Source organism: Felis catus, chromosome A2, assembly GCF_018350175.1.
Source record: "Felis catus isolate Fca126 chromosome A2, F.catus_Fca126_mat1.0, whole genome shotgun sequence".
Taxonomy (NCBI): Eukaryota; Metazoa; Chordata; class Mammalia; order Carnivora; family Felidae; genus Felis; species Felis catus.
The window spans coordinates 7486748-7500121 of NC_058369.1; the positions used below are offsets into that span (position 1 = coordinate 7486748).

The following is a 13374-nucleotide window of genomic DNA, read 5'->3' on the forward strand; positions in this document are numbered from 1 at the left end:
AAAACTCAGGCCTGGATAAGACGCTCCAGGATATACTCACATAATATCCCTCAATGTGAGACACACGCAGAAAGACACTTTCACACGCTGGCTTCAGTTCCGAGGATTCGGACTGAAAGCCCTCACCGGTGCCAAGCCTGGTGCCACTGCACCCTCCCCCCCCCCCCAGGAGCTGGGCACAGCCTGGGCATAGGGCACGGCACCCCGATCTCCACTTGCCTTCAACCCTTGGGAGCAAAGACTTCTTTTCTTTTCCACAAGGGGAAAGAAGGACGTGGTGTGGAGGCCACTGGGGGCTGAACGGGGGAGCTGGCGAAGTTAAGGAAACAGTGAGCAGGAGAGGGAGCTCCATGCATCCCAGTCCCACCTACTGGGAGGGGTCCCGCAAACAGACTGAAGAGGGGAAGAGATGGGAGGGGAGGACCAAGTCTGGACGAGGCTGAGGGAAGTTTGTAGCGGAGGCTGACCCCTCTCCCCAGGTCACCAGGAACACCGGGAGTGATCACGATGGAGTCTCCCTGCCACCCACCCCTCCCAAAAGCTCTGTGGCCAGGGAAGCTGGAGGATGAAGGGGACAGAGGAGGATAGAATGGGATGAGGGAAGGGGCAGTCCCGTGCTTCTGGGGCACTGTCAGCCTTCGCTCCGGCGCCCCCCCAAGTCTGAGACCCGTCTGCCTCCTAGAGAGTGCGAGTTCTGGGGATAAATATTCAGCACATGGTGAAGCAGGTAACCAGAAAGGAGATGCGGGGTGGCGGGGGTGCGGGGGAGAGAAAAAGAAAAAAAAAGAGATAGGTACAAAGTCAGAGACAGCGCAACAGAGATAGACACAGACAGGGAGAGACAGAGAGAGGCAAACCAGAGGCAAAAGAATGGACAGAGAGAGGCAGAAAAAGACAGAGAGGGAGACGGGACGACTCAGAGATGCACAGACAGGCAGAGATCCGGAAGGTGGAGAGATCCGGAAGGTGGAGACACCCGGAGAGCCCGCGGCTCCCGCATTCAGAGGCAAGGTCCCTCCCGGGCCCCCGGAACCTCCGCTCCCGCTCCGCCCCACTCGGCCGGACCGGGCTCGGTTCCGCAGCCCTCGCCGCCTCCGCCCCGGGCCGAGCGAGCCCGGCACACCGTTGGCGCTCGGACACTGCTCACTGCTAATGGGAAGCGGTCATAATAATAACAAGACTAAGCGGCGCGGAGGCGGCTGGGGGTCCCGGGGCTTCTCCGCGTCCCGCCCCCAGCCCCCCCGGGAGGGCGCCCCCGGCCGGGCGCGCAAGGAAGCTGGGGGTGGGGGGGGCGGGGGCCCCCGGGGGCTGCGGCGGCGGCCGCGGCGGCGGCGGCGGCGGCGCGGGCACCACGCCCCCCCGGGAGCGCCCCCCGCGCGGCGGCCACTCACGATTTTCTCGGAGGCGCCCGCGCGGGACACGGTGCCGTTGAGCCCCACGAGCGAGGGCAGCGTCTGCGACATCCAGTTGGTGACCATGGCCATGGTGCTCAGCACGGCCCCGATCTTGAGCAGCGGCACCGACATCGCGCCCCCGCCTCATGCCCCGCGGCCGCCCGCCGCGCGTCCCTTCTCCGGCCCGCCGCCTGGCGCTCCGTCCCTCGCCGCCCAGCCGCCCCGGAGGCGCGAGCGCGAGCTGGGGGGCCGGGGCCGGGGCCGGCCGGGGGGCTCGGGGACGCGGGCTGCGGCTCCGCGCGCCTGGCGGGCTCCGCTTATAAAGCGCCGGCTCGGCCACCCCCCCCCCCACCCCCTCCCGCGCCTCCGCGCCGGGCACTTCCAGCCGCCGTGACGTCACACGGCTCCTGCCCGGAGCCCGGCGGGGGCGGGGGGCGCCCAGACTTCCCCCCCACCACCCCCCGCCCTCCCCAGGCCGCGCCGCCGCCCCGCCGGGACCGCTCCCGCCCCCCCCCTTCCCGCCCCGCGGCGGGAGGGGGCCCCCCGCGGCGGCGTTCCCCACCTGCCCCACCCCCACCGCCGCGGCATTCCCAGCCCCGCCCCCCAGCGGTGTTCCCGCCCCCCGCCCCCCCCCAGCCGCCCCCCGAGGCACTCCGGGGCCACCCTGGGCGCACCGCCCCTTTCCGAGCCCTCGGCCCCCACGCACCCCTCCGGGGCTCAGCGCGCGGCCCCCACCAGCGCCCTGCCCCCCCCCCCCAGAGGCTGGCAGGGGGCCGGAGTCACAAGTCCCCACCCTCCTACGGTGAGGACGCCGACCCCGGCTCGCTGGGACCCGGGAGTGCAGGCGTCGGGGGCCCGTGGGGGCGAGACTAGGGCGCGCCCGTGAACGGGCAGCCCAGGGTCTCCTCGCTCCAGGGGAAGGGGCTCCCCCGGTACCACTCTGGGGACCCCTCGGGGCTTTCGGGACCAGGGAAGCCCAGAGTGGCGGGTCCGGAGCCGGTAGACGCGAATGCTGGGATGGAGGTGCGGCAGTGGTGGCGGGGGTGGGGGTCACCCCGGCAGCGGGAGGATTTCCCCCCCGCACCGAGGGGCGGCATCGTAACCCGGGGCGGCTGAGAGCGAGGAGCCGGCCCCGTGCAGGCAAGTCCCCGGCGGGTCTCCGCTCGCAACTTGAACTCGGGTGGGGGCGGGGAACTGAGACTTCGCACCTGCCTCGCGGCCCCGGGGCTCGGGGGTGCGCCCCCTCCGCGGTGGGGGAGTGCAGAGCCGCCCCCACCCGCCCACGCACCAGCCTGCCGCGGGGGTGGCGAGGCGGCCGCGAGGAGCGCCCGGCGGGTTTTAATTTCCTCTGTTTTCCCTGCGCTCACGCCCCCTCCCGGCGTCCCCGCATCACCTCGCGCCGCCGCCCCGGCCGCCGCCACCGCCACCGCCGCCGTCGCCCGCAGCCCGCGGCCGCCGCCGTCTGGAGGCGGCGATGACTCAGGCCTTTCCCGGCCGTGGCCGCTCGCCGAGGGCTCGCCGAGGGACAAGCGCTGAGCAAGGGGGTAGGGGGCTTGAACTGCCCTTCTTTCTGAGCTTAACACGGAGAGGCAGGTGCTGACCCTCTGTGACCTCCAGCAAAGACCTCTCCGCCTCAGTTTCCTCACCTGCAATGTGGGTGGTGGTAAAGGGCTAGGGTGTCCTGAGAGTCAAGTGAAAGATTTATTGAACATCTACTATGTGCAAGGCACTGTGAACAACAGATAAAAAATGCCCGTCTTTGTGGAGCTGCTGAACTTTACATGGGGTGAGACTGACGAGATAGGAGAGGGGAAAGTAAAATATATAGGCTATGGGGAGGAAGGGGCATCCAGACCAAATAGGAGAGTAAACTTTAGCCAGGAGGGTTGCGGAGTGACACTTGGGCAGAAACTTGAAGAAGGTGAGGGAGGGAGCCATTGGGATATCCGAGGGAAGAGTGCCAGACAAGAACAGCAAGTGCAAAGGCCCTGGGGCAGGAACACAAGTATTCAAGGAACAGGCCAGTGTGGTTGGAGGAGAGCCAGCTGCAGGAAAGTGGGGTCCGGAGGGGGAAGACGGGCTTCTAAAGTACTTTGCAGGGTGTCTGGGACATGGTGTTTCATAAGCAGTCGCTGCCATTGTTATTATTTGCGACTGATGATAAGCTCTAAAAAATGAGATGTGTCCTTGCCTCCTTGTACTACAGCTCACATTTACAAGTGCTGAACGCTTTGCAAATGTGCTGGCTGAGCACCGGCTGCAACCTCCCTATTTGCAGGTGAGGAAACTGGGCTCAGAGAGGAGAGGGGACCAGCTCAAGGTGACCCAGCAGGTAAATAGGGGGCCCAGAGTTTGAACCCAGGTGTGTCTGATTTCAGACTCCAAAACCACTGGGCTCCAAGGTCTCCCAGCTTAGAGGATTTGGAACCCACTGATAACCCTCTCACTCTCTCACCATGGGTACTGTGGGAAACTACCCTAGCTCCTTGCTGTCAAGCTTCTCCAGGGAGTGGTCTACACTCCCATCTGCATCTGCTGCCTCCACTCCCTCACCTCCTACCTCCTGAATGTTTCCAAACTCCTTTCACTGAAGGCAGCGGCGGCCTTCCGATTTGCCAGTCCCACAGCCTCATTTAGTCTCACAGGTTAGTCTTCACGGATCATTCCCTCTTTCTTAAAAGTAATTTCTCTTTTGATTTCGGAGACACTTTATTATTTCCTAGTTCTGCCCCCACCTCTCTGTCTCCTGCCTTCTCCCTAAATGTCTGCAACTCACGGGGTCTTGTCCTGGGTCCCCACTCCTCTCATTCTGTATACTGGGCCTGGATCATCACCCCCCACTCGCAAAGTCTTGGTTCTATCTGGCATACTCCCACCTCAGGACCTTTGTACCTGCTGTGCCCTGCTTGCTCTCTACTTTACCCAGAACGTTATTACCACAGATACGCATATAGCTGCCTCTTTACTTCATTTATATCTCTGCTTTATTATTCTGTGGGTCAGAGCCATGCCCTACCTTTCTCCAGAGAACTACATTTCCCAGGTTCCCTTGCACACTGGTTTCCTGTTAGGTTCACCCAAAGGGAGGCACTGAAAGGAGACTGGAGGGGAGGGAGGAGGGGAGAGGCCAAGGTATTTCTCCCCTCTCTTTCTGCTTGGGGTTGTGGTGTGTTCTTACAGTGGCCACACCCCCTCCATGGTCCCACAACCACACAAGAGCTCCTTCCTCACCACAACACCCATTTATCGGGTCCCTTAAGCAGCCTTGTGCTGTGGCTTATTGCTGGATTCCCTGATCATCCCATCAGTTCGGCTTCTCAACTCTTCCATCTTACACTTAACCAATTCCCTGTATTGAATTTCCTCTTTTGAAAACACCTAGAGTGCTTCGTTTCCCTCACTGAACTCTGAGTGACACGGCCACTCTGAAAAGACCGTCCCTGGCCACCTCATTGATGATATGAGTCCACACCACTCTCTGTCCCTTACTCTGCTCTATTTTCTTGAACAGCACTGATCACCACGGGACGTTACTTTTGTTATGATCTGTCTTGTCCATAAGACTTTCAACTTCACAAGGGCACCTACGTGCCTGTATTTTTCACAACGAAACCCCAGGGCTTAGAATAGTGCTTGGCACGTGTATAGCAGGTGCTCAAAAAAATGTTGTTGACTGACTGACTAAATGAACCCGTGGCTGAGGCTCCCAAAGGTATATCTACAGCTCAGCTCTCCAACTGGAGTTCAGACCCCTCTGCCCATCAGCTTCGTGGGCATTTCCATTTGTCTCTCACAGAACTAACTGCACGACACCCACCAGCAAAAACTCAATCAGAAAGACAGGCAGTGCTGGTGATGATGTGGAGAAATGGGAACCCATTGCTAGTGGGAATATAAAATGTTACGACCACTTTGAGAAACAATTTAGCAGTCTCTTAACACATTAAACAGAAGCTTACCATAAGACCCAACAATTCCGTCTGCCCGAGAGAAATAAGGGCATACGTCCATGGAAAGACTTGTATGTGAATATTCACGCAAGTATTTTCCATCGTGAACGAAGCTATCCAAATGCCCATCAACTAGCGAATGGATTAAAAAATTGTGGTACGCCCATACAAGGGAATGTTACTCAGCAATAAAAAGGAACAAACTACAGATATACACTACAGCGTGGATGAGCCTCAAAAATATTTTGCTGGGGCACCTGGGTGGCTCAGCCAGCTAAGCATCCAATCTTGATTTCAGTTCAGGTCGTGATCTCACGGTTGTGAGAACGAGCTCCCTCCATCAGGCACTGTGCTGAGCGTGAAGCCTGCTTGAGATTCTCTCTCTCCCTCTGTCCCTCCCTGCTCATGAGTGCAAGCACTCTCTCTCTCTCTCTCTCTCAAAAAATTAATTAAAATAAATTAAAAAGAAAATATTGCTAAGTGAAAGAAACCAGATACAAAAACCGTGTTTTGTATGGTTCCATCTACACACACACTGTCCAGAAAAGGCGAATCAACAGAGGCAGAAGTTAGATTAGTGACTGTCTGGAACTGGGGGTGGGAGGGGGGATGGACTGCAAATGGGCATGAGGGATCTTTTTGGGGTGACGGAAATGTCCTAAAACTGGCTTGGGGTGACGTTTGCACAACTCCACACATTTACTAAAAAGTCGCCGAATTGCACACTGAAACAGGTAGATTTCATGGCATGTAAACTGTTAAGAGGGCATTCTTAAATTTCCCCTGCAAGCCCTCTCCCTGAGGTGCCCTACAGTTGTGCTGATGTCAGAATGAGTCCTTAAATTTTGTGCCCCAGCTTCCTTGCTTGCCTCACCCTGGTCCTGGCCCAAATAGATCCACAGTTAGAAACTATCGAGGCGCCTGAGTGGCTCAGTTGGTGAAGCGTCCGACTTCGGCTCAGGTCATGAGCTCACAGTTTGTGGGTTCAAGCCCTGCACCGGACCCCATGCTGACAGCCTGAAGCCAGCTTCAGATTCTCTGTCTCTGTCTCTCTCTGCCCCTCCCCCACTCACACTCTGTCTCTTTTTCCTTCAAAAACAAATAAACATTAAAAAGATTAACAAATAGGGGCGCCTGGGTGGCGCAGTCGGTTAAGCGTCCGACTCCAGCCAGGTCACGATCTCGTGGTCCGTGAGTTCGAGCCCCACGTCGGGCTCTGGGCTGATGGCTCAGAGCCTGGAGCCTGTTTCCGATTCTGTGTCTCCCTCTCTCTCTGCCCCTCCCCCGTTCATGCTCTCTCTCTGTCCCAAAAATAAATAAACGTTGAAAAAAAAATTTAAAAAAAATTAACAAATAAATATTAAAACAACCCAAAAGTATAGTCTGTGCCCCCATGAACCTTCCTTCTCCTTCCCTACTCCATCCAAACCAGCACCAATGCCCCCTGATCTTGATGCAGAAATATCTCCAGAAAGTATCCCTTCTTCTCCATCATCATTCTCACTCTAAGCACTGTGTTGGAGAGTACTACAGGTTGAATAGTTATGTCCCCCGCCCCAAAGTCCTATGTTGAAACCTAACCCCCAATGTGACGGTATTTGGAGAGGGGCCTTTGGGAGCTGATTAGGTCATGAGGTGGGGCCCCCATGAATGAATTGGTGTCCTTATAGAAGAGACTCGGAGAGCTCTCTCTCCCTCCCACCGTGTAAGGACAGAACGAGAAGACATCAAATCTGCCAGCTCTTTGATCTGGAACTTCCAGCCTTCAGAACTGTGAGAAATAAATGTCTGTGGTTTATAGGACTCTCAGTCCATGGTATACCATTAGAGCAAGTTGAGTGCACCAGGACCAGGAGCTACAGAAAGAAATGTTTTTTCCCTTCACCTGAAGATTCTCAGGAGGGGAAGAGTTCACAACGGTCAGAAACACTAACAGTGGTTGCTAAGGCTTGTTGAGTACTTTATCGTGTACTAGGTATCATTTGCAGGAATTTACATGTCATAACTCACTTAGCCCTCAGACTATCACTGAGTAGAAGTAGACAGGATTACAAGACTAGATAGGATTATAATTCCCATTTTTAAAATGAGGAAACAGAGGCACTGAGATGCTAAGATATTTCCCAAAGGCCCCCAGGATACTACACCAGACAGTCAAGCTCCAGAGTTTACATGGTGCACGGTCAACTGGGTCTATTCACAGGGGAAAGAATAAATGCTGATCCCTACCTCACATCCTGTGCAAAACTCAATTCCGTATAGATTGTACATCTAAATGTGAAAGGTAAACACAAAATCTTTTAGAAGAAAATGTAGAAGAATATCTTCATTACTTTGAGGGTAGGCAAAGATTTCTAAAACAGGACACTAGCAAGCACTAACTTTAAAGAGGGGAAATATTATTTGAACTACATTAGAATTAAGAAATTCTGGGGCACCTGGGTGGCGTCCAATTCTTGATTTTGGCTTGAGTCATGATCCCAGGGTCATGGGATTGCCCCATATCCGGTTGGCATTGAACGTGGAGCCTGCTTGGGATTCTCTCCCTCTGTCCCTCCCCCACTCGCACGTTCTCTCCCTCTCTCTCTCTCTCTAAAATAAAATAACATTAAAAGTTGAGAAAGCCCATTGATCAAAACTCCATTAAGAGAATGAAAAAACAAGCCACAGAGTAGGAGAAGAGATTTGCAATCCTTATATACAACAGAAAACTCAATTTTTTTAAAAGATTTTTTGAATCTTTATTCATTTTTGAAAGAGTGACAAGAGTGTGAGTGGGGGAGGGGCAGAGAGGGGCAGAGAGAGGGAGACCAGAGTCCAAAGCAGGCTCCAGGCTCTGAGCTGTCAGCACAGAGCCCGACGTGGGGCTCAAACCCATGAACCATGAGATCAGGACCTGAGCTGAAACCAAGAGTCGGATGCTTAACCCACTGAGCCACCCAGGTGCCCCATTCTTCTAAAGAGTTTTTAAAGTAATCTGTACACCCAACATGGGCTCAAACCCACAACCCCAAGATCAAGAGTCACATGCTCTATTGACTGAGCCAGCCAGGCGCCCCACTCATATCTTAATTTTAATTTATGTAAGATATGGATAGATAGATACAGACACGGATACAAAATCTGGACACACACACACACACATTCCTACAACTCAGCAATTCTTCTCCTCATTGTATACAGTTGAGACTCATCATTTGCAGATTCCATATTGGCAAACTCACCAACTCATGACAACTTATTTGTAACCCCCACATTGATACTCCTGGGGCTTTGGTGGTCATTCATGGACATGCCCACAGGGGCAAAAATGGAGTCAGCAACACACGGGTTCCCAAATGAAGTCCAATACGACCATACTCTGCCTTCCTGTTTTAGCTCTGTTTAAAAAAAAAAAAAGTGTATATATTTATTTTTGAGAGAGAGAATGCACACAAGCAGGGAGGGGCAGAGAGAGAGAGAGAGGGAGAGAAAATCCCAAGCAGGCTCTGCACTCTCAGCGCAGAGCCTGATGCGGGGCCCGAACTCACGAACCATGACCGGAGGCTCCCGTGACCGGAGCCTAAGTCAGACGTAATGAATCAACAATATATAAGAAACAAGGTGTGGGGCGCCTGGGTGGCTCAGTCAGTTGGGCGTCCAACTTCAGCTCAGGTCACGATCTCGCGGTCCGTGGGTTCGAGCCCCGCGTCGGGCTCTGGGCTGACGGCTCAGAGCCTGGAGCCTGCTTCCGATTCTGTGTCTCCCTCTCTCTCTGCCCCTCCCCCGTTCATGCTCTGTCTCTCTTTGTCTTAAAAATAAATAAAAAACGTTAAAAAATTTTAAAAAAGAAAGAAACAAGGTGTTTTTTAAACAGAAACATACATAAAACTAGGCGACATCTTGTTCGGTCAACAAAAGTGTGACCACAGGCTTGGAGACACCCAGCCCTGCAACGACTCAATGCGTCAATCAGTATTTACTAATACCCAATGGAAATGCGAATGAGCGTTCACCAAAGACAGCGTCAGAATATTTATAGCCACACCTTTCGTGTCAGCCAGAAACTTCGCCAGCCCAAATGCCCAGAAACAGTACAACGAATCTATCATGGGAGAGTCACATAGTAGAATGTCATCAAGTGACGAAAACAGGCAACGAAAACAAAACAGTAATATGTGGAATCTTTACAAACATAATGTTAAGCAAAAGAAGCCGGGCCCCCAAAACTACATATTTCATGCCTTCAAGTTATAAAGCTGGCCGGGGCGCCTGGGTGGCTCAGTAGGTGAAGCGACCGGCTTCGGCTCACATCATGGTCTCATGGTTCGTGAGTTCGGGCCCCGCATCTGGACTCTGTGCTGTTAGCACGGAGCCTGCTTGGGATTCTCTGTCCCCTCTCACACTCATGTGCACGCTCTCTCTCTCTTGCTCTCTCTCTCTTGTTCTCTCTGTCTCAAAAATAAAATAACATTAAAAAAAAAAAAAGGTTATAAAGCTAGCCAAACCCGTGCAATTGTGAGAGACGTTAGCTTAGCGGTAACTCTTGGGGAACAGGTGGCAGCCAGAAGGAACACGAAGGGACTTCTGGACACTTGAAAAGTTCTAGTTCTTTACCTGGTGCCGGTGAGCACCACGTCGCTTGAAGACAGTTTATCAAGCTGCACCTTTGTGATTTGTGTATTGCTCTGTAGATAGGATTTCCGTCAAGAAGAAAATTTACTCAGGGGCGCCTGGGTGGCTCAGTCGGTTCAGCGTCTGACTCTTGGTTTTGGCTGAGGTCACGATCTTGCGGTTTCCTGAATTCGAGCCCCACATCGGGCTCAGTGCTGGCAGCGTGGAGCCTGCTTGGGATTCTCTCTCTCTCCCGCCCTCTCCCCCTCCCCCACTCACGCTGCCTCTGTCTCTCTCAAAATAAATAAACTTAAAAAATAAAAAGAAAACATACTCAAATATATGAATTCAGGTATCAAGTATGAAAACATAAGTTCCATCCCTGTTTGAGGTGCAGCAGGTAAACATGATAGAACGTTCCGGTAGAAGAGCAAATTACGCAAACCAAGCAAAACTAAGCGTCCTTTGCAGTCAGCCACGTGCCCTCTGTCGAGGCCATCCTGGCCCCCACGGTACTCAGGCACCCTTGAGAAAGGCACGGATTCACGTCCACACATACACGGCTTTGCATGCCTCAGAACACAAACGGCATCCATCTTCTAGCCTGTGCCCGCCTTCAGCGTTGGGTCCGGTGACAAGTGTTTGGAAATGGTGTTGAAACATGTCTCCCCTTCTCCTTGGAAGACTCAGAGCCCCACACCCTTCCCGTCATCTCTGCTTTCCCGCCTGGCTCAGAATTCTCCAGGAGGTGGCTGGGAAGGAGACGTCTGTCCCTGTCAAGGACCTCAGACCCCAGACAGCGAGAGGCACAACATGGCCCAAGTGTTGGTTCCGCTCGGCCTCTGGCTGCCACCAGTGGGCTTCAGGCCCTGTCGGCTCCTGAGGTGATCCTGTCTTCATGCCTTTACTCTCCCACTCCAGTGTCTTCCGCGTGATAGCCAGAGGCTCTGGCCCTCACACAAATCCAGCCCCGTCTCATTCCTGGCTTTAAAACCTTTTACTGAACCAAAAGAAAAACAGACAGCCTGGTTTCAAAAATGGGCAAAGGAGGGGTCCCTGGGTGACTCAGTCGGTGGAGCAGTTGAGCATCTGACTTCGGCTCGGGTCATGATCTCAAAGTTCCTGAGTTCGAACCCTGCATCGGGCTCTCTACTCTCAGCCCAGAGCCTGCTTCAGACCCTCTGTCTCCCTCTCTTTCTCTGCCCCAGCCCTGCTCTCTCTCCCAAGTATAAAAAAAGTTTTTCATAAAAAATGGACAAATGGAAGCTATACAAACAAAAATAAACACATAAGAAAAAGCCCAACATCACTAACTCTTTAAAAAGTTTTTTTAATGTTCATTTTATATTTGAGAGGTAGAGACAGATCGTGAGCAGGGGAGGGACGGAGAGAGAGAAAGGGAGACACAGAATCCGAAGCAGGCTCCAGGCTCTGAGATGTCAGCACAGAGCCCGACACGGGGCCCGAACCCACGAACCGTGGGATCATGACCTGAGCCGAAGATGGACCATCAACCGACTGAGCCACCCAGGCGCCCCACTAACTCTTCACGAAATGGAAATCAAAGCCAAAATGAGAGGTCACATCACAGCCCATCAGGATGGGCTGAAGTCAAAAAGTCAAGTGGGGACGACAACACTGGCGAGGAAGTGGACAGACCGGAACCCTCGTGCACTGTTGGTGGGTATTTAAAATGGCGCAGCCGCTGTGGGAAACTTCTCGCTCCTCAGAAAAGTAAACATGTTATTATCATATGAGCCAGCAATCCCACCTCTGGGTACACACCCGAGAGTTAGAAGCAAGGTCTCGAAGAAATATTTGCACCCGACGTCACAGCAGCACTATGCACAACAGCAATCCAAATGTCTATCGAAGCACAATCGGCAAGACCAAATGTGATAAATCCATGCAGTGGAACAGCATTCAGCCTTAGAAAAGGAGGGAGGTCTGACACGAGGAAAGAAGCCATTCACAAAAAGACAAATATCTCCTGGTTCCACTTACATGAAGTACCTAGAGTCATCAAATTCATAGAGACAGGAAGCAGAAGGGGGTTCACAGGGGCTGGGGGAGAGGGGAATGAGGAGTTGTTTAAAAAAATTTTTTTTTCAACGTTTATTTATTTTTGGGACAGAGAGAGACAGAGCATGAACGGGGGAGGGGCAGAGAGAGAGGGAGACACAGAATCGGAAACAGGCTCCAGGCTCTGAGCCATCAGCCCAGAGCCCGACGCGGGGCTTGAACTCACGGACCGCGAGATCGTGACCTGGCTGAAGTCGGACGCTTAACCGACTGCGCCACCCAGGCGCCCCAAATGAGGAGTTGTTTAAGACGGAGAATTTCAGTCTTGGGAGACGAAAAGAGTTCTGAAGACAGATGGTGGGGACGGTCGTACAACCATGTGAACAGACCTAACGCTACTAGGGGACCGCACATTTAAAAATGGCGGAGGGGCGCCTGGGTGGCTAAGTCGCTCAGGCATCCATCCAGCTCTTGATTTTTGGCTTGAGTCATGGATCGTGGGTTCATGAAATCGAAGCCCACAGCAGGCCTCGCACTGACGGCGTGGAGCCTGCTTGGGATTCGTTCTCTCCCTCTCTCTCTGCCCCTTCCCCACTCATGCTCTCTCTCTCTCTCAAAATAAATAAACAGGCTAAAAAAAATTTTTTTAAGTAACATAAAAATGGCTCAGACGGTAAATTTTATGTTCTGTGTATTTTGCCATAATTAAAAAAAAAAAAAACGAAAGACACACACACACACACACACACACACACACACACACACTTCCTTAATCCTGAAAACTACCCCCACAATGGGCTGTGTCACACCCTTCCACATGCCCAGTGGCTCGCCTGGTGTCTTTCACACGGGAATTAATACAGATTTTAGGAAGAGAAAGAATCAGGTTTATCATGTATTTTTCTTGGAAACAACCCGAACTTTTTCAGGGCCCAAAAGGCAAGGGGCTATTTGCCATTTCTTCCAATGGCTTCAATTGTCTTTGCCTTTTGGTTTCTTTCTTCTCACGCTGTGACTCCCTGTCTCCTCGTCTGCTAAGCAGGGCTTCGATGCGAGCTGTCCGGGGTTGCTAGAACTACGTGTAAAGTAGGAGTCAACAGGCACCGAGAGCCTCCGGGGGCTCCCAGAAGCAACACAAATAAGCTTCTGCACACAGACTCCATGGAATCTGTTCTCACTCGTCTCTGTTCTTCCTGGCTTCTCGTTGGTTTGCGGCTGAGCTGCGGATGGATGAAGTTGTGCGATACGCCAGCCTCCCACTCAGCACAAAGACATATCCGCATTCTCGGACAAGAGTTCCCGAAACACGGGAACGAGTTCTCCTGCTCCTGTCACAACTCCCTTCTCCCCAGCACAGCTAGACTCAGCTTCAGAGAAGCTAAATCTTCCACATCCCACCCCGTGAGGGCTCAAAC

At 53.3% G+C, this 13374-nt stretch overlaps 1 protein-coding gene across 2 annotated transcripts in view; it reads right to left on the reverse strand.

Moving 5' to 3' along the window:
- The window catches only part of OLFM2 (olfactomedin 2), a 60271-nt gene that overhangs the window by 41662 nt on the left and 5235 nt on the right, over positions 1-13374 (reverse strand). The window contains exon 1 of one of the 2 annotated variants that reach the window (XM_023245077.2): positions 1392-1541. The exons of the other annotated variant lie outside the window; for it this stretch is intronic. Within the exon in view, the coding sequence (XP_023100845.1) occupies positions 1392-1526 (135 nt within the window). The 5' untranslated portion in view covers positions 1527-1541. Of the gene's footprint in view, positions 1-1391; positions 1542-13374 lie in introns of those variants that run through there. 2 annotated transcript variants of the gene reach the window in all.